Source organism: Dreissena polymorpha, chromosome 1, assembly GCF_020536995.1.
Source record: "Dreissena polymorpha isolate Duluth1 chromosome 1, UMN_Dpol_1.0, whole genome shotgun sequence".
Taxonomy (NCBI): domain Eukaryota; kingdom Metazoa; phylum Mollusca; class Bivalvia; order Myida; family Dreissenidae; genus Dreissena; species Dreissena polymorpha.
In genome coordinates this window covers 124,060,402-124,086,632 of record NC_068355.1, presented here as the reverse complement: position 1 = coordinate 124,086,632, position 26,231 = coordinate 124,060,402, and the positions used below count along the sequence as shown (strand labels likewise).

Below are 26,231 nucleotides of genomic sequence, written 5' to 3'. Positions count from 1 at the left end.
ATAAAACAAGGTGCCTGAATCACGTGACTTTTTCGGCTATGTGTGGGACAATCGGATGTAAACAAAACGTCGCTTCAGGTACGTTTTTGATAATTTCTTCATTATTTCAAAACCATTTTCAAAAAAACAAAGACGAGTGCCCGGTCATTGTCAAAAGACACAACTTTGTTAAGTTTGCGCTAAATTAATTAAGTAATTTTTCCAAAAAGTGCAACCGCGTGCTTGAAAACACACGAAGTGAAATGCTATGTGTGGTATATTTTTTATTCGTTGATTACAATGTTGTCGAGGGTTTAAAAAATAGGGCGGACATTGTAATTCTTCATAGAGAAGCTACATACATTGTATGTTTGCGCAAATACATCTGATTCGGAGTGTGTGTATGAAAATGTAATGATGCTATGTGTGGGACAAAATTTTTAAATGCTATGTGTGGTATACAAACTAAACTAGAGAATCGAAAGATTGACATTAACGTCAATAATATTTAAAGTCTGTCTGAATAACAAAAGTTGGTCAATACACATTGTTGGTAGTGTTTTGAGCGCCTTAAATATGATAATCCTACGTTCATGTTACTCAAAATTATCATGATTGTCGATAACTTATATTCATAATTTGTTTACTTTTAGAATGCCATTTGTTTGCGAACAGTGTGGCAGAAGGGTCAAAACACGGTCGGGGATTTCCTAACACAAAGCCACCCACGCACGGACAGGAAAATAGTTCCGTTGGGCAAACTTTTTCTTGTTTGTTTCTATTAAATTTATTGTTACAAAATGTTGAATTTTCAGTGAATTGTTACTGCCAACTAATGCACTTGTTTAATACACAATATCGTAAGGATTGTTTGTGCAAGATGTCATGTGAATATTATTGCAACAAAACTACAAAAAGTGTTAGTTGTATGTTTTTAGCAGGAATGTGTAGGCATTTTGACTGTAACGATAGTTATTAAATAAGCATAAAGAGATCACAGGGGTTTTTCTGCCTAATTTGGGAAAAGGAGTCTGACAAAATTGGGAATTTTTTATCGACAAAATTGGCCATTTTGGAAATTGTTGCTTCGATGAAACGGCTCATTTGGGAAAAAAATTGAATTCATTTTGCTCAAATAATTCAGTGGTTTAACAAATAAATTTGTTTTTATTTGTTATTCAGACTTCTTTATATAAACAGATGCAATATTGGGCGTGTTCAACGTTTATTCAAGTATTGCAGTTTTGTTTTTCAGTTACAGTTACAATCTGAGATAAGAACTGTGAAGTCAAAACCTTATAGCAGATATTTTTTACCAAAACAAACACTGGTTAGTCACACAGGTTAAAAGACACTTCATTCTTAAAAAAAAAAAAAAAAATTGTGGGGGGGGGGGGAAATTGGAAAAAAAATCGGTTTGAGATCGGGTCCGTTTGCTTTGGGTGTGCCTCCGTTTTTCGGAGGCGCAGACAGTGCTGAAAAACCCCTGGATCATACAGCATTTTTAAACAAATAGACACTAGGATCAATAACATTGTTTCTGGAAAATCATGTATTTGTATCTAAATCCTATTGAGCTATCTGATATATCACGCATGCATTTTTTTAAGGTTTAACAGTTTAGTTCATTTGTATTTTGTTCTTTTCAGGGAGATTAAAGTATTTCTGGAAGCACCTTCAAGAAACGTACTGATATCTTGAGCAATGAAAAGTTGTCATATACAAACATGTATAGTAAATGTTTTTTCAAAAGTTTAAATGACTGTTTGTTTTATTACCAGATGGTGCAAGTATTGCAGGGAAAGAAAACAATCAAAGTAAACATTACATAAAAATTTGACATCTCAACAAATTGAACAACATTATATGATTTAATGTTAATTACTTGGTGCAGTGGTAACAAGATATTACAGCGCCCTTTCATGACCGGGGCGAATGAGTATTTTCATGAAACATCTAAAACTATTTTCAGTTATTCAGATTTTATTTGAATTTGAGTAAATGAAGTATTGATGCAATTCAATATGTTTGTTGGTATAATAACCCCCACAAGTCAAAACGTTTTGGCGATTATCATTTGTTTTGACTTAATTGGATTCATATGTTTAAATAGCAAGATTTGCAAATTCATAAATTGACTGATACAATTTCTTTGTGAATACTAATGTACTTCTTTATGTATTTGGTGCTTTAATTTCTATAGTTACATGTGCATGCTAGTTATAAAGTAATGTTATTATTAATGACGTGTTTATTTTGATATACTGAAGATATTCATATGGAGATAATATTGGAATAGACCACAAACAAGCATTAATGGATTCGAAGATGGTCATATGGAGATGATATTGGAATAGACCACAAACAAGCATCATTGGATTTAAATTGTTATTTGTTTTGAAACACCTGTTTATTAACACACATAATCAGATTTTATATTCATCTAATCAATTTTAGTAATAACATAGATACAAAACCCATAAATATACACACATATCAATACACACACTTTGTTTTGCTTATGCAAAAATACATGTTAAATGGTATGTTTGCATAGTTAGTTGAAATAGCTTTCCATAAACATCACAGAATGAAGCGGGGCCCCTGTCTCTGTCACTGTGGTTTTGATAATTAACTTGCCACATATCACCTTCCGTGTGGTTTGATGGTGTTCATGTAGTTCTTACACAGCTTCGAACCTTAAAAGCGTTATAGATCGTTCGACTAATCCTTTTGAAGTCTGAAAAACAATAGAAGTAAAACCCATTTTAAAGCATGTGCTCTTATTTTCTTTGTCATTCATTAAAAAATGGACCAAATTCAATAATCGGGCAGAAATATCAATCATTATATTTATTTAAAGACAATAAGTAAAACAAAGAAATATTATTTTTCAACATAACATGTATGCTTTTATAAGAATTATGTTCAGTTAAACATAAATTGTTTAATCATTACACGTTTACTTCAGTATTCAATAATGTAACATTTGGTTAATTTGATATATTTTCAGGACAGACTAAAGTTTATGATCTAGATTCTTACAAAACTGTGTTCAGATTAAATGCAGAACTGACGGGCAAATTCTTGTATACCACACATAGCATTTAAAAAATGTGTCCCACACATAGCAGTATAACATTTATATACACACACTCCGAATTAGATGTATTTGCGCAAACATACAATGTAAGTAGCTTATCTATGAAGAATAACAATGTCCGCCCTATTTTTTAAACCCTCGACAATATTAAAATCAATGTTTTTGTTGATTGAACAAAAAATATACCACACATAGCATTTCATTTCATGTGTTTTCAAACACGCGGTTGCACTTTTTGGAAAAAAATACTTAATTAATTTTGCGCAAACTTAACAAAGTTGTGTCTTTTTACAATGACCGGGCACTCGTCTTTGTTTTTTTGAAAATGATTTTGAAATTAGGAAGAAATTATCAAAAACGTTACCTGAAGCGACGTTTTGTTTACATCCGATTGTCCCACACAAAGCCGAAAAAGTCACGTGGTTCAGGCACCTTGTAAAACTAATGATCCGAATGTAACGAAACTTAATTCTTTAGCATTTCTTTTGGGTGGCATGCGAACATGGTCAATTCGTTCTGCGCCTATGATTTTGTCATGCAGTTGTAAATAAATATTACTATACTATAACATGGCCAATATACTACGAACCAGCATAATTCGCTGCATCAGTGATTGCATTTGCATGTACTATATATATTATTGGTTTGGCATGGGTATCTGATCAGGTTGTTCTTTTCCAATATTTTTCAGCGCGTTATTGCCTTTTGATTAACGTCATTTTGTAATGAATGTGCATTGCTTTGTAAGATCAATGGAACTAATGATCCAAACTTAATAAACTATAAACACTTTAGGTCTTTTAAACACCTTATTTTGGAGATCATCAAGGTCCGCCGACCAGACAAGATCTCCAACGAAGAATTTTGGAGAAGAACAAAGCAGCAGCCGAAGAAGACCCTTTGCAAGCTTGCATCAAATACAACAAGACAATCATTCACATGGAACCCCCAAATGACATGACATGAAAAGAGAGGGCAGCCTAGAAACACCTGGCGCCGCGACCTGGATGCAGATGATTGGCAGATGGGCGAAACGTGGGGCAGCAGGAGAAACTCACCCATAGCAGAGACGCCTGGAGGAAGCTGATTGGCGACCTATGTCCTTGACGGACATAGGGATGACCTTTGCATAAAGTCAGGTCGTTCCGCTTCATTGATTTTTCAGGAAAGAAATTACACCTCTTTAAATAATAATTCATTACGGGGTTGATCTCGGACCCTTGTGATTTGAATGTTAAGATACTACATTTGCAGCATCCCTATTGGAAGGACATTAGTTTAAACCTATTTAATTTAGCTCGATTGCATAGAAAGCGTAAGGCTTATTTGAAACGCTATCGAGTCCGTTTCCTGGTATTAGAACCAGTACTTGTTGTCTATGGGGGAAATCTAAAGAATGCTCCCACATTGGGGATCGAATCCGTGGCATACCGATCGCTAAGTGGACACCATATCCACTACACCACTCGACTTTTAAGGACATAAGCATACTTTTCAATTTGTTTAGCTAAAGTAATTTTCACGGAGTTATGTATATTTATTAATAATGTGAAACCGTCTTGTGAATGGATCGTTTCTTTCTCATATCACATCAACTAATGCTTCAAATTTGATACAATTTTATATAAAGTATTCATACAGAGTCGACAAGCGTATATTGCCATTTTGTTCCCTTCAGTAAGTTTTCACTTCCTATTTTCGCTTGAATGAGTGTTTATTTCAACACAAAATCTTGAACAAAACGATCCGAATTTGACGACACTTTATTATAAACGTTCACTTAGCGTTGAAATGCACACATTGTTATTTCGTTCTGCGCCGACTATTATTCATTGAGTTGTAAATAAATAATAATTTAATATTCCATTACCAAAAAATTACGAAACCACATAGTTCGCTGCAACAGGATTGCATTTGCATGTCAAATATGCAACATGAAATAACTCACGTATGGGTTTATCCGAAAATTTGCAATTTAAATTAAGAAATGTCATCCTAAGCAACTAAGTCCAATGTTCATCTTAATATGCAATTATTGCCTGTTATAAATATTGCCTATATCAAAAACAGCTATAGATCAAAACTGAGAAATCGACACGAACTTTTTCTGTTGATCTCCAAGTCTGGTTTTAACTTTTTTATGTTAATGCGTTTCATAATTTAAAAGAGTCTATTGTTCCCAGTTGACTGGTTTTGCTCTTGTATAAAATGAAATAACATTAAACCTTGTCAAACCTGTTTCAAATAATGTAGGTGTCTATGGGCGTTACTTTTTAAAAGGCTATACAGTTTGAGTTATTCGTCATAGTTCGACTTAACTCTCGCTGGTGAAAGTTTTAAGTTATTAATCAGTTTAAGATTACAACTATTGAGTCTGATAAAAACGAAAACACATTTATATGTTAGGGATTTGTTTGGTTCGCTTCGTACTATCGGATACCGCAAATAATTTGTAATGGAGATGAAAGGTGTGTGTGTAAATCAGGTTGTTTTAGAACAGCCAATGCAGCGATTGATGATGGTGGGGACGTTGCAAGGCCACAGAGACTGGGATACGGGACTTTTCGCATGCTGTTCGGACTGCAAAACACGTATGATATATAATATATGTGTATTCAGATGCCTTATTCCATTGCGTTAGTAGACGTAATTTATATACTGTTTTGTTTTAGAAAACGTAGTGTTTTAGGAGCAGCAATTACATTAGCACTGCAGTCTAGCATTGCGAACATATTTGCATGTAAAGTAACCTCATTGCGGAATATTTGCATGCAAAGAAGACTAATTGCGGACATATTTGCATGTAAAAAGAACCATTGCGGACATATTTGCATTTAGAGAAGACACATTCTGCCAGTTATGTGAAGGAGCAGAGCTATTTAGATTTGATTTTAAAACAAAAACAAGATGCTTGTATTTGAATGTCATGATACTATTTTTGAAATGAATGTTACGGGAAACGGATTTATACTATGTAATGAATTACGTTAATAATATACTATTACTCACATGAAATTTTATACTACATGATATTTAACCATTTATTTATTGCGACTATACAAATGTTAGAAATACCTGTATCTTGCGATCAGTTAAAGAAATGTAATAATTTAACACTGCACACTTTCTATAAGCAATGTATAATTATATATACTAGCAGCTATATGTTGCTAGAAGAATTAATGCGTACGTAAATTTTTTGACTACCTAGCAACTGAAATTTTTTGAATAATAAATAATATTATAGAGTTCATACATACAATCAGTTACCACGTAGTTTGTTAAAATAGACAAAATAGGCTTTGCGAATTATGTTTAATAATAATAGCTTGGCAAAAACTAATTCAGCCTCTCGACATAACATACAACACGAAATTGAACAAGGAGTCTTACTACAATTTTAGTTTGTCATTTTGTGTAGCATTAGATATTTTATGGCTTTAAATGAATATTGGATAAACATACTTGGAAATTGATAACCTGATGAAACCAAATCACCCATGAAAATAGGTCGATGGCAATTTTAGTTTGTTAAACATTTAAATATATCTTTAAATATACGGCGTATGCGTTCGATTTGATAGGTACACATTAAGTAGACGTATTAAACCGTTTGAAAGCCTGAACATCATAAGCATACATAACGGTTTATCTTTGAGCTCCGTCGCAATAGATTGTATCGTAATTCCCTTGCGAAAACTGTTGTATAAGCCAGCACTTTATTCACCTAAAATGGTGGTATTATTGGTGAAATTCTGTATTCGATGACCTGTCTGCGTGAACAAAGTAAATATCGCACCATGTTATGTAACTTAACGTTATCCACGTTTCAGTGCTGTGTACATGGTTTTGCCTGCCATGTGTCCTGTGTGACATTAGCAAGCGTATGGGAGAATGTGTGTGCATGCCTTTCTGCGTTCCGGATGGTCTGCTTGCACTTCGCGCACGCATGCGCACAGTTGGCGGCATTCAGGTCTGTTGCATGTTTAGATTCTTTAAGGAAGAATTTCCGCTTTGTTTCTTTTCGCAACATGAACTGCTTTTCTTGTTCATGTTTATTTAATTATGTTATTCTCAACTAAGAGTGAATATTTCTGCTAACGTTTGTTTCTACAAAATCATCGTTTAGATCCATGTACATATAATTATGCAAATAGTATACACACTGCGATCGGTATTATTTTAGCTTGATGTTCAATCAATGTTGCAACCAGAGGGCCAGATAAGATGCGTATTTGCGTAAAATACGCATGAAAAAAGAAAAGAAAATACGCATGACTTAAAATTGTGTTGAGTAAAAAAACTCCTGGCTAAATTCGAATTACGCATCGTGCATTCTATACATAGATGGTGACGTCACTACGTTATTGTCACCTCTATACTAAGACGCATCACATTCCCTGGGTTGGGGAATTATGCTTCCGCCAAAGTAGTTCTGCGTAGGAATGAAATCGTTTTTATTGTGTGTTTAAAACGGAATGTTGTTTAAAGAAATGTTATTTCATAATGTTTAAATGTGATTTTGAATCTTTATTAAGACTGATAGCAATTATCAGAAGCACGATGACAAGACCTACTTTCGCTTTCACTTTTTACTCGTAAAAGAAGTGCTACCCACAATTCCTTTCGCGTTAGTACACAGGTCAGAAAGACCGGTGTGTACAAAATGCGCATCGTGTGCAATTTCAATGCGTATAAGCCGTTTATACATGCCTATAAATTCATGGAAACATGACTGGTTCACGTCATCGTGTCTTCACCGGTAAAAACCTAGTGACATGACCATCTATGTATAGAATGTGGTTCCCGACCTAATTTACTCCTCAGTCAGAACGGTATCATTTCATTTTGTCCCACGATAAAGGCCGATGTTGACACAACGGGCTCCCCGCTGCATTGTTGAGAATCGATAAACGCTTATGGTGAAAACATTTGACATCAATTTTGATAAAACCCGAATCGCACAACTTCAAGCATTTAATTTTTGCTATCAGCTCATCTCTTGTGTGGCACTATGGAAAAACCTTTTTCCTTCAAGCACTTTTTTAAATGGCAGCAGAAATACACCTATAATAAATAAGTTGTGCGGACCAAGCTTAGAAGATTTTGATCGTGGCTGCAAAGTGTGTGCTAAACAGTGGCTTGCCAAATCAAGACGGAAAAATAGATTAATGGCTGCATATAAGCCTAGGGCAAAAACCAGAACAAATGTTAAATAAAACAAAAGAAAAGAAACAAGACTGCTTGTTATAGCGAGTTAACACTGCATGCACAATTTATTATTAATTCTGATCCTATGGACATAAATACTCATTAACATTATCGGATTTTGATTTTTACGCATCAATAAAAAAAATCTTGAATTAAATACCCCTTTGCTGAAAAAAATATATGGAGCTCTGGTTGCAACTCATTATGTTCTTATTTATATGTTAAGATATTTTTTCTTGTTGATTAATCACAAAAAAATAAAATTATGCTTGTAGATATAGATCACGTCGTGTATTTTGTCACCTTAACCTGTAAATCTCTGTATTGTCACATTAACCTGTAAATCTCTGTATTGTCACATTAACCTGTAAATCTCTGTATTGTCACATTAACCTGTAAATCTCTGTATTGTCACATTAACCTGTAAATCTCTGTATTGTCACATTAACCTGTAAATCTCTGTATTGTCACATTAACCTGTAAATCTCTGTATTGTCACATTAACCTGTAAATCTCTGAGACGATCAATCACCAACAATTACCTATGAGTTAGGATAATTCATTTTCATGAATTCTGTAATTTCTCCACTTTTGAAGATGATCTAGCTGATGTTTTTTTTCATAATTTAAACATAGCTGGATGATGTCAGCTGTGACCTGAAGGTTGCTATATGTAAATTAGTGATTATATTTCAGGGCTCTATTTGCAATGACTGTCTAGTCCTGAACTGTTGTGGCCCTTGTGTCGTGTGCCAGATGAGAAGAGAATTGGACGCTATGGGCTTATGAACCCATTTCCAATCACGTCCGTTTTCTGGGTGAATCGAACATATACACGAGTGTGCCAAACTAATTAATATTTCGTGCGATGTGGTGGCGGGAATAGTTCATGTTTCATATATAAATTTATAGAAACTAATGCAATTAAAGCACATCTTAGAATATTTAATTGCTAATTACAAAATGCAAACAATTGTCAAAAAAACACATTTACGTAAAAGTGTAGGTATTTACGCATTTAGTAATATCATTAGGACAAAAAAATGAAACTCATGACACACATGAAGATATTTGAATTCTCGTGAGCAATAGGCATTGGTTTTTAAGTATATACATGTATCTTTTCGAATTATGTAACAATTATAGTGATAAACGTATATATAGACTGTCAAATATAAAAATCTGTGTAATTATCGTCATAGGTCTAGGTACATCAATGTGCGTCTGCATAACAAATCATATTATTTTGCATTTGCATCTATATCATGAAAGAAATTAATTAATTGTTAAACATTTAACACGCTTTCCGTTGCACATTTCGATAACAATCTTTGAACACAGATCTATCGTTATAATATTGCTGCTTAAGTATGAATTCCGTTATCGCATCATATCCTATGAGCAATTGTTGTATTCATTCAACACCAGTTTTTGAGGATAGATTTAAACATGCGTTCAAGTTTGTATACATTCTTTTCAACAAATATGTTGTCCTTAAACTCAACTTTGCTAAACAGAATTCTATATTGTGTTTCGGGGTGAAAACTTTCTTCAGCTTCACGATTAAACTTTTGATAGTGCACTCGTATTTCCCCTGCATCAATGCACAAGAATGCGATCATAATAGCTAAAACCATTTACCTGTGAAACAGGTTTACAAGATGAAACTGAAGTTTTATTTAGCAATTTTTGCGTACACCTTAACTTGTGTTAAGCGAAACGTATACAACTTAATTGACACCGGGACTAAGGGCATTGTTATCTTACGAGATACCCAAGGTTTTAAGTTTCAATGATGGTTTCATTTATTTTAAAAGGTCATCTCCAAATAGTTATCACTATTTTTTCTTTTAGTTATGACTCTAATCAGATTCCCTTAATAACGTTTTAAGAAAACACTGGCTTGTTGTACTTTAAAATGTTTTCAAAAGAAGTTGTTTTTACTGTGTATTGCTTATATTATAACTTTGTTAGTTTTATGATTGATCATCTATGAGTATATACTGTACAGTATGTTTACTTGTTGGCGTTAAGTTTAATGTATTTCGAAATAAACGCTAACTACTATGACGTTTCAAATATATACATGTATACATCAAAATGCATCCTGCAACGCTTCGGTTAGCTCGAAAGAGCACAGTTTATATAATATTGTTTCAGTTTTGCCAACTCGTCTTTGAGGGTCTGTTGAAAGAAATTGAGTGTATGTAAAAGAAGTTTCTAAAATCATTAATGGAGACCATTTAATATTTAAATGTAAATTGCCGAACAATATAAGATTTCTTTGGCATCAACTTAAATGAGGCTGCATAAGATACTTCACACGGTTCTTTTAAAAAAGACATGGTCTCTTTGACAGCAAATGCATGGTACATGTAAAACGCTGAATTGAATTTATAACATATTATCATTGAGTCGAAATTATAACGAGTTATTGAGGAAAAGACTTTTTAAGAAGGCCGTTATGTCGTTGAAAGACGATAAGAAGTGTTGCTATAAATCAATACTATACTTTATAATAGTATTTATTTGGAAAAAAATGGCCATGAGGCTGATATCTGCTAACAACTCACTGTGATGAACTTTGAAGAGGACTATATTTTTGGGAAATTTGTCTGCTGGTTGCAACATTTTCATCCAGAACAGTGGAAGATAAACTCGATTGCCCTTGAATTGCATGGATACTTAGGGATTGTTCTCCGCCAAAGCGGTCTGAAAAAATGCATGCCATAAAAAAGCTAGAGAAACATCAGCAAACAGGGTTTATAGTATGCACTATCCTTGTTGAGTCGTGGTTTATTTCCGAAAAGTTGATACATCACAAATATTTTCTAAAAATATGACTATGAATCATTATAAACATAATCATTAACATTTGGTCTTTATATTCATTGCTTTTTTTCAAGTGTTTATCACGTGTAATTATAACAAATAATCGATTGATGTGATGGTGTCAAACCGCCATCTTGAGAGTAGGTTCTTGTTGAGCCAGTCATTCTGATTAAATTTCAAGATTGCATACTTGAAATAGCCTTACAACTTATTTTGCAGGGGATTTTAATTTATTATGCAACAATGTCAACAGACGATGTATTATGAAAAATACTGATAAATATAATATGGACACTTTATGGACACAACAAAAAAGTAATATCTGATTAATAACAATATATTGCCCTGTTTTTGTCACATCTTTGATCAGCAAAACAATGGTTACTGTGTCATTTTCCATAACAAACTGCATTATATGCTTACGTTCTATCAAGCGATTTTACGCGCTCTCCATACCCACGACTCTACAAGAACCTACCAGAAATGTTTTTGCAACTTTATCAATCAATACTTTTGAAGTTTGTGAAGGAAATCAAATTATATACCATTGCTTCGTTATAAATTGATAAATTGGCATACAGCAAGTAAAGCAAATGGAAATAGTGAAATGCATCAAACCCCAACTCATGCATAAGATGTACAAGTACATGTAAGCCACCATTTTTGTTTGAATATCTGACAAGTTTTATGAGATTACATTTTAATCAAAGCTATCCTTGTAATCTAAATTATGTATATATCACTGTTTTATGTTGCTTTTGGGTTATTCTCATAGTTTTATGTCGGCAATGTCAGAATACATAAAAAGCAACAGTTAAGGTCATAGCAGACAGAACAAGTTGACATTGTTTATTCATGATTTGGTGTACATTATAAAGTAATGCATTTTTTGTAGTTTTATGTTGAATGCGCTGAGTTTCTAGCACTAAATACATGTGAGTAAAATTTTAAACATCAATAGATGTTGACTTTTTTTGTTTAACAAACCAACGTATCCGAAAATTATAGCCCGCAACTCATTTCACTCAAGGTAACAATTATATTGAATTGGTTTCAAATATTATTTTGGTCTTTTTTATTTTTTCGCATGTACAATTTAATGCCTCTTTCATTCGTTCAAGAAAGCCCAGTCTTGTAACACTGACATCTGTATAAATGTGCGTGGTTGAAATGACAAAAGTGTTTTTTTTTATCGTTGACAGAGTTCTTTCCCCTTATAATTCATAATATACTTAAAGGAGCCGTTTAACAGATTTTGGCATGTTTTGAAGCTTGTCATTAAATGCTTTATATTGATCAATTTAAACATTTGACCAAAAAATCTTCAGTAAAAAAAACAAGAATACAATTAAAAAAAGTAAAAAAAAGTAACTCTCAACAGGGCTCGAAACACTTACCCTGGAGTCCTAGAGTAAAAAGTCTCCCGCCTAGACCACTCGACCATCCATGCTCATGCTTAGAGCGGATGTATTTTTTACCTATATAAGCAATCCTCGTAGTATCCCAAAATAAGGACAACAGCAGAACTTTCAAAAGTATTCAATCGTTTCGCGTCGCACAACGCTTTATAATTTTCAGGTTATCAAATCGTAAAAAGATGCATATAATGGATATTTAAGAGCATGGTAAATGGTCAGTATTACTATTTCATCAAAAAGATCATAACTAAAACAAAAATTTGCGAATCTAATTTTGTCAATTAACCAAAACGTTAAACGGGTTCCTTTAATAGTTTCCCTATATAATTCAATGTAACCATACATTTTCTTAAAGACCATTCTAAGAGGAATTGATCTGTGCAATAAAAAAGACATGTCATGTACGAACCAAGAAAGAACTAGACAAAAGTCAAAATTGACTGTTTATACATCATTTTCCGGCCGTTTTCTAGTGGAATGTAACCTTTTTCAGTGCCAAATTTTACTATAGTCTCTAAGTTTATCATATTTCAGGGATTCAGTAGTGAACACCTATTGATGCCTTACCACTATCTCCAAAAGATAAAACTTGAACAAACATCCCTTCGAGTCAACTATGATATTTTTTTAAAGAGTACATCCTATATGAAGCGATTATTTAGTATACTGTAACCCAATATAATTTCACGAACCACCGCGGTTACCTGTATACATGTGGCTTAATGGTCCACATGCACTGCATTTACATGTAAAGTCTTTCCACATTTGGAAGATTGTCGACATTTGAAAGATGTAAACTCAAACTTGTAAACATTTAAGCAAACAGCGCAGACCCAGATGAGACGCCGCATCATGCGTTTGCCAAGGACTTTTTTCTAGACGCTAGGCATAAATGGGTTAATGTATCCCGGGTCCGGAAAAAATACTAAAACGTGCCCGGAAATTCTAACGATAAATCGGTCGTTGTCGGCTACTTATTTTAATCAAGAACATGTATATTAATATTTATGTCAATATTTTGTAAAATAGCTTTTAAATGTTCGAAACTTATACTCAAAAAAGGATCACGCCGGGTATGCGAATACTTCGTTTACGGATGGCACTTCACTAACAGAGAACAACAAACGCCACGCGCTAGAGGTAAGTTCCTCTGTTTTATTTAAAGTTATATCCTAAAGATTAGTTTTTAAGACAAGACACATGGTCGAGTTGATAAATGGTGTATCCTTTTGTATTGGGAATACACAATTTCACGGAAGAATGGAACAGTTTTGCCCAAAAAATAGAAAATTTGATCAGGAAACAGCATAAACTGGATGAACAGTAAACATTTTAACAAAATAAAACTACTTAGAATTATTGCAAGAATTTTTTTGCTATTCCAGCATGTAGAGTAATTACTGTGCTTCAAATACTGAAATTTTGATAGCATTCAATGAAATATAAACAAAGATAGTACATTTTGTAATAGGTGGCATACATAAAGTTGCAGCCACTTTGTTTACCGATAAAGGGCACTTCAGATTACGGAGACTTTCAACAAAGCGGGCACTCTAATAACTGAGTTTTATCTTCTACCTCAAATGCATTTATTTATATTATGGCTATTCATACGAAACATTTTTAAAATATATTTTTCAAAAATCACATGACTATTAATTTATACTATGTTTATTATAATTGCAATTTTCAAATAAGATAATATTTATTATTAAATAAATGTGTACGGATAATGCGAATCAACACAATCGTGTTTAATTTTACTTATAGCAGTGCTCTAGATAACGGTAGTGAAGGGGTCTTTATGACGCAAATACACATTTGTTCTTCATAAAATCCTATGTCGGTTGTGCTTATTTGAATCGCATCATCAAGACGATACTTATGCGTAGCAACAAAATTAAACAGAGAATGGTAAAACTCCCTGTATTTTGAGCCCTGCTTATAGGGAGCACTTCCCTTTACGCAACGCTAACGTTTGCTCGAAGTGCGATTCACCTGACCTTAAATCACTGTATTGGTTGAGTTTTAAGAATCACGGTTAAAATTAAATCGTAAAATCAACTGATTCTGGAAAAAAAGGAATGCGTACATAAAATGTTTAAATGTCATATTATGGAGTCAGTACTTAGTATACCCACACAAACGAAGTTTAGGGTGCTATATTGGATAGAACTTCATATGCAGCATGTGTTGTGTTTATATTAAAAAAAAGACGGATATGCATAATTTTTACACCACTATCGTGTGATTAAATCAACCCCGCCCGTTCTTTTATTGCTATTTTCGTTTATTGGCATTGAGCCAAAAAGTTCCAATAGAATTTCGAACCTGCATCGCTGCTGATATTAATCTCTGAGAGGCAGTTTAAGCAGAGTGATGATTCATGACATGCTATCTAATATAAAAGAAAATAGCCTTAGTACCTTCATTTGGACATAAAGATAAATGCTTTAGATCAACCGCTTAGAACGTAATTTAAAATATATGGTCATATAGATTTTACTCATTAGACATATCCAATTTGTTTAACATTTATCTTTCACATTTATACCAAATAATAATCATTTTTCAAAGGGATAAGAACATGCTTCGGTTATTCGTTTTTTATTTGCGTACTAAGTACATACATTTTTATTTATTGCCTGCTTACTTTAACAGTATTCCACAGCGAATTCTGCATTTTTGATTCAAAAAATACGAGTGTGTTATATCTGGAAAAAAGTGTCTAGATGTCAGGAAACGAAGTGCCATTGTTTTTTAGATGATCGGTAAACGAAGTGCAGATGAAAAATGTGCATGCGACTCTTAAAACATTTGAATTTTCTCAAATACATTAGTAAACTAAAATGTAACATGTTGTAACATTACTGGATATATTGATCTTTTATTTCGAATAGTAAGCACGTTCTTGATTTATTTCCAAGTATGTTTATTTTGTTTAAATATGTACTGATCATTCAATTCATGCTGATTATCGATGAAATTTTATCGTTTTTTTTTAAATAATTCACCGTTTTTCCGCGAATTTCTTTCTTCGCAATACGAAGTGCTATTCCATTAATCACCCAAACAATATTCTGTGTCTAAAAACCAAATAAACAGAACATAAATACAAAAAAGCTGAAGAACTCACCTCTCGCGCGTGGCGTTTGTTGTTCTCTGTAAGTGAAGTGCCATCCGTAAACGAAGTATTCGCATACCCGGCGTGAGGATGTTGAGACAGGTTTTGTTCATAAAGAATTTTGTTTCGCCTTCCGTAGCGCGTTTTAGGACATCGGATTTTGGCGGGGAAAAACTCGAGCTTAGTCTTTATCTTAATCGTATCCGGGGTACATTTAAGTATACTTTAAAGTACTCGGTGTACATTTAAGTAGTAACCGAGCCGACAATGGCCAACCGACCGGCACTTATAGGTGCCGCTTTGCCCGTCCGTGAGAATTATAAGAAAGAGTAATCAAGTTTGTCGTTTTTCTGAAACGATTTGTATGCGGTAATCGATATTCGTGCGTCCTTTCGTCCTCCTGTCCGTTGATCTTTTTATTTCTGCGCTAAATCTCAAACATTAATGATCTGAACTTGACTATTCATGAATGCATCATCCCTATAGAGTCGACTCGCGTATAGTGTTCAAGTCGTTCCGGTCCAAAGATTTTTCAGGGTGTTATTGATATTCGATTATTTCTCAACACTGATTTTTTCGTTCCCGCGAGAGATATTATACACTTATAAAGTTTATTAAACTTGATATAGAGCATACAAGGAGGTACATGTACACGTACGCATATGTGACAGGTCGGTCGTTTCGGTCGAATGCGCGTTAAGGGACTATTTCCCTTTTATTACATTTTATCAAATTGTTTTAATAATCTTCCGGTTGAGATCCAAGTAAAAAGTTTTCCAATTATGATGATTTATGACATGCAGCATCTTTATTAGACGGACATGCGTATCGTCATCAGGTCGTTTCGGTCCAATAATAAAAAGGTGTTTTTTTGCCTTCGACAAATATTTTATCATTAAAATATATTTGTCCTTTATATGCGAGATATCAGGATTTGGTGATCCGAATTGAGAATGTATATGCATTTTACTTTTCATTGTAGTACATGCTAATTTTGCCACTCTGTTGATTAGTCAGCTAGATATGCAATTTGAACAATACATCCTTTCCGGCTTTGATCTCCGACATATGAATCTATTTAGATTGTTCTTCTTCAACAAAATTAACTAACATTACCATATTGTCTTATGAATATTTGGTGTCTGTGTAAGATCACTTGAAGCGATGATAAATTAAATGACACTTGAAATGCAGCGTCCTAACAAGATGGGCATCCGTTAACTATCATGTCGTTCCGTCAAAGTATTTAGCACTGTTGTATTGGTTGTTCGCTATTTGAGAAATATATCAAGAATTAATTATAAGAATTTGATGAAACTGTATGTGCATTTGTATTTTAGGACTGACATTTGCATTAATTAAGATCGTTCCGCTCAGATTATTTGTCAGGGAATTAGGGCCCTTTGGATACTCATTTCTTAACGATCTTGTACTCGTATGATCCAAATCTATGACACTTCATTCGCAGCAACCCTTTTGGGTTGACATGCATATATTTTCAGATTGTTAAGCTTCCATTATTTTCACATGGAGTAATAACCATTTGATTAATAATATGAGACTATCTAGTATCTTTGAAAGTTTCTGTTTCAGATCACAGCAAAATTGATGAAACTGTGACGAAATTGTGTACATGAATACAGATTTCATACAGGGTCGACCTGCGCATATTGTCATTTTGTTGCTCTCAAGTGGGTTTTTTAGGGAGGCTTTTTCCCTTGAATGAGTATTTGTTTTTAACACATGATCTCGAACACTAATGATCCGAATGTAACGAAACTTGATTCTTAAGCATTTCTTTTGGGCGGGCATGCGCACATCAATTCAATTCGTTCTGCGCATATCATTTTTTCATGGAGTTGTAAATAAATATTACTAAACTATTACATGACAAATATACTACTCATCAGCATAGTTCGCTGATCAGTGATTGCATTTGCATGTTCTTAATATACTTTTGGTTTCGCATTGGTAACTGATCAAGTTCTTCTTCTCCAATATTTTTCAGCGCGTTTATGCCTTTCGATTAATGTCATTTTGTAATGAAATGGGCATCGCTTTGTACGATCACTGGAAATAATGATCCAAATTTAATTCACATTATTAGTATCTTTAGGTCTTCTAAACACCTGATTTTGGAGATCATCTAGGTCCGCCGACCAGACAAAATATCCAACGATGAATTGTGGAGAAGAACAAAGCAGCAGCCGGTTGAAGAAGATATTCTTCAGAGACCCTTTGCAAGCCTGTATAAAATACGACAAACAATCATTAACCCTAAAAGGAACACGAAGAGAGGACGACCGTGATGCAGATGCTTGGCAGATGAGGGCAGCTGGGGAGACTCATCCAGAACCGAGACGCCTGGAGAAAGCTGATAGGCGGCCTATGCCCTAGACGGGTCCGCAGGAGAAGATGAGATCGGGCTGACCTTTTCATATAGTCTGGTCGTTCCGCTTCATTGGTTTTCAAAAAAGAAATTACAGCCCTTTAAATAATAATTCATTACGGGGTTGATCTCGGGCCCTTATGATCCGATTGTTGAGATACTTCATTTGCAGCATTCCTATTCGAAGGACATTTAATTTTTTTCAGGTTGTTTAGCTAAAATTATTTTCATGGAGTTATGTCTATTTATAGATAATGAAACCGTCGTGTGAACGTATCGTTTCTTTTTTTATATCACATCAACTAATGCTTCATATTTGATACAACTTTATATAAAGTCTTAAAAGTCGACAAGCGCATATTGCAATTTTGTTCCTCCCAGTAAGTTTTTGCTTGAATGAGTTTTTATTTAAATACAAAATCTTGATCAAAAAGATCCAAATTTGACGACACTTTATATTAAGCGTTCACATAGGGTTCACATGAACATTTTTTGGCTTGGGGCGTAGCCCCAAGGCCATAGTAATGATACAAATTTCTGAGCCTTTCCGAATTGGCTGGCTGCCAAAATCCAAATTCCCCAAAGTCCATTTACCACTTAATTCATGCGCAATAAAATAAGTTCTTCGCGGATCTCAATAACCCGCCTTGTAAATTCAGAACATCACTATATAACATAACAATGTTATAAAAAGTGTAAACAAATATTATTGAAGCAAAATTGCTAAGCATTGGCTACGAGTTTTTATTGTATGCATATTCATGCGAGAATAAGTTCCTCACTTGACGGTCTAGGCCGACAAGATACGAGTGTTTACGAAGACAGTAAGAAGAATTTCTTTCTGAGACATTTTTTGAAGACATTATATTTGGTTTTTATAAACATATTTTAAAATATTGTTATTTTATTTTGCGTTAACAAGACATTCCAAAAAAAGAAAATGACAAAAAAACACAAATATTCACGATCATTCTCGGAAATAGACGAAGTAACCGGATATGGTATTTCACTGCGCAGATCGAGTGCGCAAATCGAGCACGAAAAGTTCTACGTGAGACAAATTACACAATCTGTACAGCATTCTTTATAGGAGTAATTAGATTTTCTTTTGTATACACATGACAAAGGAAGTATTAGTGTTTTCCTGATCTGTTAATTTTGTAATAAAACGCTATTTTAGGCTATTGAAAGAGATTTATTTGACGCAAACAATAGCAGTTATCTTTGCGGCCATGATGTTGTTGCTGTTGTTGTATATCTTCACCGCCTATGTAGACGAAGCTCTACCAGATCGGTAGAGTTGAACAAAAGGTTATCGTTCCCCCCACCAGCATCGTGTAGTCCTCCACCGTCTTTGTACACTGTAGCATATACACACAAAAAACGCTAGGGTCAATCCGTATAAATTCGGAAAAATGGAGAAATTGGGACAATACTTCTTCCCAAGCACACTAAATCTAGTCCAAGGCTTTCAGTGCCTACAGCGCTTTGATTTCATTTCGTTCTGCGCCGACGATTATTCATTGAGTTGTATATAAATGTTAATTAACGATTATATTACCAAAAAAAAACACCACGAATCCACATAGTTCGCTGCTACAGGATTGCATTAGCATGTCATATATATTCAACATGAAATAACTCATTTATAGGTTTATCCGAAATTTGGCAAATGATTCAGCAATAATATCCATTCATTCGAATTTAAATTAAGGAATCCCATCCGAAGCAACGAAATCCAAGAACGAAGTCAAATTTTCATCTTAGTATGCAATTATTATCGGTTATTCATATTTATTCATATTGCACATCCCAAAATACAGATATTGATGAAAACTGAGAAATAAACGTTCAATTCGACAATATTTTTTAATTTTAATCTCTTAGAATGGTTTTAAATTATTGTTTATGTAAATGCGTTTCATAATTTAAAAGCGTCTATTTCGTCCATTCGACTAGTCTTACTCTTGTATAGATTTAAACCAGTTAAAACCTGCTCAAACCTGTTCGAAATAATAAAAATGGCAGATCAGCACATAAGGTGGTTGTGAAGACGCAGCGATGCACTGGTAAATAAACTCTGCCATTCACACACTCGAAATAATAAAGCTGTCGATGGACGTTTTTGACCAAAAGGCTATACAGTTTGAGTTATTCGACATAGTTCGACTTGACTCTCGGGGGTGAAAGTTTTAAGTTAGTTATCATTTCAAGGTTAAAACTATTGAGTCTGATAAAAAATTATATGTAAGGGATTTGTTTGGTTCGCTTCGGACTATCGGATACCGCAAATAATTTGTAATGGAGAGGAAAGGTGTAAGTGTACATCAGGTTGTTTTAGAACAGCCAATGCAGCGAGTGATGATGGTGGGGACATTGCAAGGCCACAGAGACTGGGATACGGGACTTTTCGCATGCTGTTCGGACTGCAAAACACGTATGATATATAATATATGTGTATTCAGATGCCTTATTCCATAGCGTTAGTAGACGTAATTTACATACTTTTTTTAGAAAACATAGTGTTTTAGGAGCAGCAATTACATTAGCACTGCAGTCTAGCATTACGAACATATTTGCATGCACAGTAACCCCATTGCGTACATATTTGCATGCAAAGAAGACTAATTGCGGACATATTTGCATGTAAAGAAGACCCTGTTGCGGACATTTTTGCATGTAAAAAGAGCCGTTGCGGACATATTTGCATTTAGAAAATACACATTCTGTCAATTATGTGAAGGAGCACAGCTATTTAGATTTGATTTTAAAACAAAAACAAGATATTGACTTGTATTTGAATGTCATGATATTATTTTATAAATGAATGTTACAGGAAACGGATTTATACTATGTAATAAATTACGTTAATAATATACTATTACTTACATTAAATTTTATACTACATGATATTAAACAATTTATTTTTTGAGATTATAAAAATGTTAGAAATACCTTTATCTTGCGATCAGTTAAAGAAATGTTATATTTTAACACTGCACACTTTCTATAAGCAATGTATAATTATATATACTATTAGCTATGTGTTTCTAGCAGAATTAATACATACGTAAAGTTTTTGACTACCTAGTAACGGAAATTTATTGAACAATAAATAATATTATAGAGTTCATACATACAATCAGTTACCACGTAATTTGTTAAAATAGACAAAATAAAAATAGACAAAATAGGCTTTGTGAATTATGTTTAATTAAGTATAGCTTGGCAAAAACTAATTCAGCCTTTCCACATAACATACAACAGGAAATTGAAAAAGGAGTCTCAAATCAGTTATAGATTGTCAATTTGTGTAGCATGAGCTATTTATGACTTTAAATACAAATTGAATAAACATACTTGGAAAATCGATAACCTATTGAAACCAAATCACCCATGCAAATAGGTCGACGGCCATTTTAGTTTGTTAAACATTTGAATATATCTTGAGATATACGGCTAATGCGTTCGATAGGTACACATTAAGTAATATTAAACCGTTTGAAAGCCTGAATATCATAAGCATACATGATGGTTTATCTTTAATCTCCGTCTCAATAGATTGCATCGTAATTCTCTTAAGAAAACTGTTGTATAAGCCAATACTTTATTCGCCTAAAATGGTGGTACTATTGGTGAAATTCTGTATTCGATGACCTGTCTGAGCGCATATGTATGGATCGATCCATGCTTTTGCGTGAACAAAGTAAATATCGCATCATGTAATTTAACTTAACATTATCCACATTTCAGTGTTGTGTACGTGGTTTTGCCTTCCATGTGTCCTGTGTGACATTAGCAAGCGTATGGGAGAATGTATGTGCATGCCTTTCTGCGTTCCGGATGGTCTGCTTGCACTTCGTGCACGCATGCGCACACTTGGCGGCATTCAGGTCTGTTGCATGTTCAGACTCTTTAAGGAAGAATTTCTGCGTTAATCATTGTGTAGCGTAATTCCCGACGGCGACACAATGGATACAATTCACAATAAAGTATTTTGTGACGTTGTTTTAAATTTAATTCTGTCTATATGGTACAGTAATGAAAATAACGCCATGTTATTGAATTTTATACAAGTTTTCAATTTACACAATTTCAAAGTATAGTATTTATGAATTCGGCGAAAACTCTAAATGTATCAACAATCTTTTACGTCTAGCCGAATCAACCTTATACAAAATTTGACTCTCTTTTTATACTAAATGGTTGCCCTTTAATCGGGTATCGACGACAAACATGTTCATCATGGAAATGACCTACAATATCGTAATATTTTCTTATGAAATGGGTCGACTTTTGTTTGGCTTTTCGCTTTATTTTATTTTCTTTATTACACCTAGTTCTTTGACCGCTGTAATGTATGATCTTTGAGATACCGACAATAAGGTTTAAAAGTTCAATTTCGTTATGCAAAATTGTATTAACATTTGAAGTCTGTTATACAACACTGGTTTACACTTGAACTATTCGTCGCTGATGTCGACCCATTTTAATCAATATGTTACGTTACAATTGTATTATTGTATTTTCAACCAAGAGTGAATATTTCTGCTAACGTTTGTTTCTACAAAATCATCGTTAAAATCCATGTTATAATGCAAATATTATACACACTGCGATCGGTATTTAGATCACGTCGTGTGTCTCTTTTTGTCACATTTGTAACCTTTAACTCAATGAGACGATCAATCACCAACAATAACCTATGCCTTAGGATATTTCATTGTCATGAATTCTGTAATTTCTCCGCTTTTGGTTACAGTATACTAAATAACCGTTTCATGTAGTGCTGTACTCTCTAAAATAATATCATAGTTTGTTCGAAGGCATGTTGTACACTTTAAACTATTCTTCTTGCTTTATCTTTTGGAGAAAGTAGTAGGGCATGAATAGGTGCTCACTACTAAATCCCTGAAATATGATAAACTAATAGACTAAAGTAAAACATTGCACTGAAAAAGGTTACATTCCACTATAAAACGGCTGGAAAAAAAGTTGCAAAAACAGTCGATTTTGACTTTTGACAAGTTCTTTTTTGGTTCGTACATGACATATCTTTTTTATTGCACAAATCGACTCCGCTTAGAATGGCTTTTAAGAAAATGTATGGTTATGGGGGTCTCTATGTGCAAAATGTTGCGTTTTTTTCGCTTAAAGATGTCGCTTTTACATTGAATTATATAGGGAAACTATTTTGTATATTGCGACCTTTTCATGGTGATCTAGCTTATGTTTGTTTGTCATATTTAACACAGCTGGATGATTGCAGCTGTGACCCGCAGGTTGCTATATGTAAATTAATGATTATATTTCAGGGCTCTATTTGCAATGACTGTCTGGTCCTGAATTGTTGCGGCGCGTGTGCAGTGTGCCAGATGAGAAGAGAATTGGACGCTATGGGCTTATGAACATATTTCCAATCACGCCCGTTGTCTGGATGACTCGAACATATACACGAGTGTGGCAACATCATTAATATTTCGTGTAAGGTGGTGGCGGGAAATGTTCATATTTCATATGTAATATTATGCAGTAAGATCACATCTTACATCACTTAATTTCTAATTACAAAATGCAAACAATCGTCAAATAAAAAAAAACACGTTTACATAACAGTGAAGGTATTTACACATTTGGTTAAGACAAACAAAACTGAAACACAGGACACACATGAAGACTTTTGAATTTTTATGAGTAATAGAAATTGGATCATTAGTTATATACACTGCATATGTATTATTTTGAATACTGTAAAACTTATAGTGATATATGTATATATACTCTGTAAAATAAAAAAAAATGTATAATAATCGTCATAGGTCTATGTACACGAATGTGCGTCTGCAAAACAAATCATATTCATTTACATTTGCATCCATTTTGCGGAGGAAGTTAATTACATGTTAAACATTTAACACGCTTTCCGTTTAACATTTCGATAACAATCTCTGGACACAGATTTATCGTTATAATGTAATGCTTAAGGATGAACTTCGTTATGGCATTATATTGTATCAAGAATTGTTATATACATCACAAGTTAATGAGGATAGACTTAAATATACGTTCAAATTTAATTTGTTAACATACTTGTCAACAAAATATGTTTTATATATCTTTTAACTCAAACTCGCTAAACAGTGTATTGTGTTTTGGATTAAACTCTTTCTTCAGCAGGAACACCAAATTTTTGATATTGTATTCGTATTTGACATGCCCCAGTGCACACGAATGCGATCATATTAGCAACAACAACTTACTTTTATAAAAGGTCTACATTTCATGTAGGATTTTAAACCGAAGTTTTATTTTGCATTTGTTTGCTTAAACCTTGACCTGTTTTGGGCGAAACGTATACAACTAAATTTACACCGAAACTTATGACCGAGTTATGTAACTGTCACAGGCAGAGAAAAATGTGTGGCCATAACCTAACCGATTTTATCAACTTAACCTATTTCATGCATGACCTGTTCGCGGCCAAATGACGAGCTTTAGATGGTTAGGTGGTTAGCTGAAGTGTAGTAACTGTTTGGAAAGAATTAAGGTTAATAGTAAAATAGAAAAATATTGATTTCGTATGATGAGATTTTGTTAAGAAATAAGGATTTGTTAATTTACTCTATGTCGTTACGAGATACCCGACAAGGTTTTAAGTTTCAAGTATGGTCACATTTTATTTAAAAGGTTTGCGACCGAAATAAATTCTTAAAAGGTTCTCTCCAAATAGTTATCATTATTGTTTTTTTAGTGAAGACTCTGGTCAGATCCTTTTAAAAACGATATAAGAAAACACTGGCTTGTGGTGCTTTTAATGGACCTTTTCACTTTTTGGTAAATTGACAAAAGTAACAAAGTTGTTTCAGAATCGCAAATTTTCATCGTATTTATGATATTTGTGAGGAAACAGTAATACTGAACATTTACAATGCTCTAAAATATCCATAACATGCATCTTTTGACGACTTAAAAACCTGGACATTATAATACGTTGAAACGCGAACAAAGTGAATAATTTGGAGAGTTATGTTGGTGCCGTTGTATTTTGTGACACTTCGAGGATTGCATATATAAATAAGCACGGACGGCCGAGTGGTGTAAGCGTTAGACTTTAACTCCAGGGCTCAGTGTTTTGTTTGTTTGTTTGTTTGTTTTATTTGTGCATACATGTCAAGCAATTTACAATTCAATGCAATCAAGGCAATAAGTAACGTATAGATTGCATTATTATCATATTCAGAAACATGCATTACATGAATGGTGCCATTTATCACAGATCCAAATAAGATAACGACATGATGTATACACAGGATAACCCGTAAAGCTTAGACATGTAAACATGAAAAAGCTTATTTCCAACGGGGTCCCTGGATTTAGTCGAACAGATCTTATACGTGACTATAAATATATTGTTTTTTCAGTTCTTAATATATAATCGACATGATCCTACACATGATTTTTCTACGAATTAAGTGAATCTTTCAAAAGTTGACATGATAATACATACTGTTCGAGCCCAGTTGAGGGTTCCTTGTTTTTCTTTCTATAATTTTATTCATGTTTTTTATCTAGAGTTTTTTTAATCCAGTGTTTACATTGATCAATATAAAGCATTTAATGACAAACTTCAATACATGCCAACATCTGTGAAACGGTCCCTTTAAAATGTTTTCAAAAGAAGTTGTTTAACTGTGTATTGATTATATTATTATCTTGTTAGTTTTACCATTGATCACTTATGAATATATCGTGTTGTACAGTATGTATACACATTGGCGTTAAGCTTAATGTATTTGGAAATTAACGCTTACGTCTATGACGTTTCCAATAAAAATAAAACAAAATGTATCCTGCAACGCTTCGGTTAGCTCCAAAGAGTACAGTACATATACAAGTGTTATAGTTTTGCCCACTCGTCTTTGAGGGTCTGTAAAAGGCGATCGAGTGTATGGTAAAGAGTTTCTATAATCGTACATGGAGACCATTTCAGATTTTAACGTAATCTGGAGAACAATAAGGGCTTTTCGTCATTAACTGAGATTGCATAATATACTTTACACGGTTCTTTTTTTAGAGAAGACATGGTCTTTTTGACAGTTCGATCTGATCCCGAACCCTGGTGGAAGTTAATTTCATGTTCAGCAAATATATGGGATTATCATTCTTGATTAATGG

The 26,231-nt window shown here is 33.7% G+C and overlaps 2 protein-coding genes across 8 annotated transcripts in view; one reads left to right on the top strand and one right to left on the bottom strand.

Moving 5' to 3' along the window:
• Positions 1-26,231, bottom strand: part of LOC127848383 (calcium-responsive transcription factor-like) — a 211,335-nt gene that overhangs the window by 60,151 nt on the left and 124,953 nt on the right. The gene's annotated exons all lie outside the window — the stretch shown is intronic.
• On the top strand, positions 5,395-25,902 carry LOC127848438 (cornifelin homolog B-like). Of its 6 annotated transcripts, XR_008034514.1 has the most exons (4): positions 5,470-5,550; positions 20,371-20,493; positions 21,810-21,949; positions 23,372-25,902. XR_008034514.1 is itself a non-coding variant. In XM_052380910.1 (3 exons), the coding sequence occupies exons 1-3, from the start codon at positions 5,586-5,588 to the stop codon at positions 9,080-9,082; spliced, it is 321 nt and encodes a 106-aa protein (XP_052236870.1). In that variant the 5' UTR covers positions 5,552-5,585; the 3' UTR covers positions 9,083-10,363. The 6 variants fall into 6 exon arrangements, 1 of the variants encoding a protein (XP_052236870.1); XR_008034518.1 differs by lacking the exon at positions 21,810-21,949 and having other exon boundaries at positions 5,395-5,550; XR_008034516.1 differs by lacking the exon at positions 20,371-20,493 and having other exon boundaries at positions 5,539-5,673.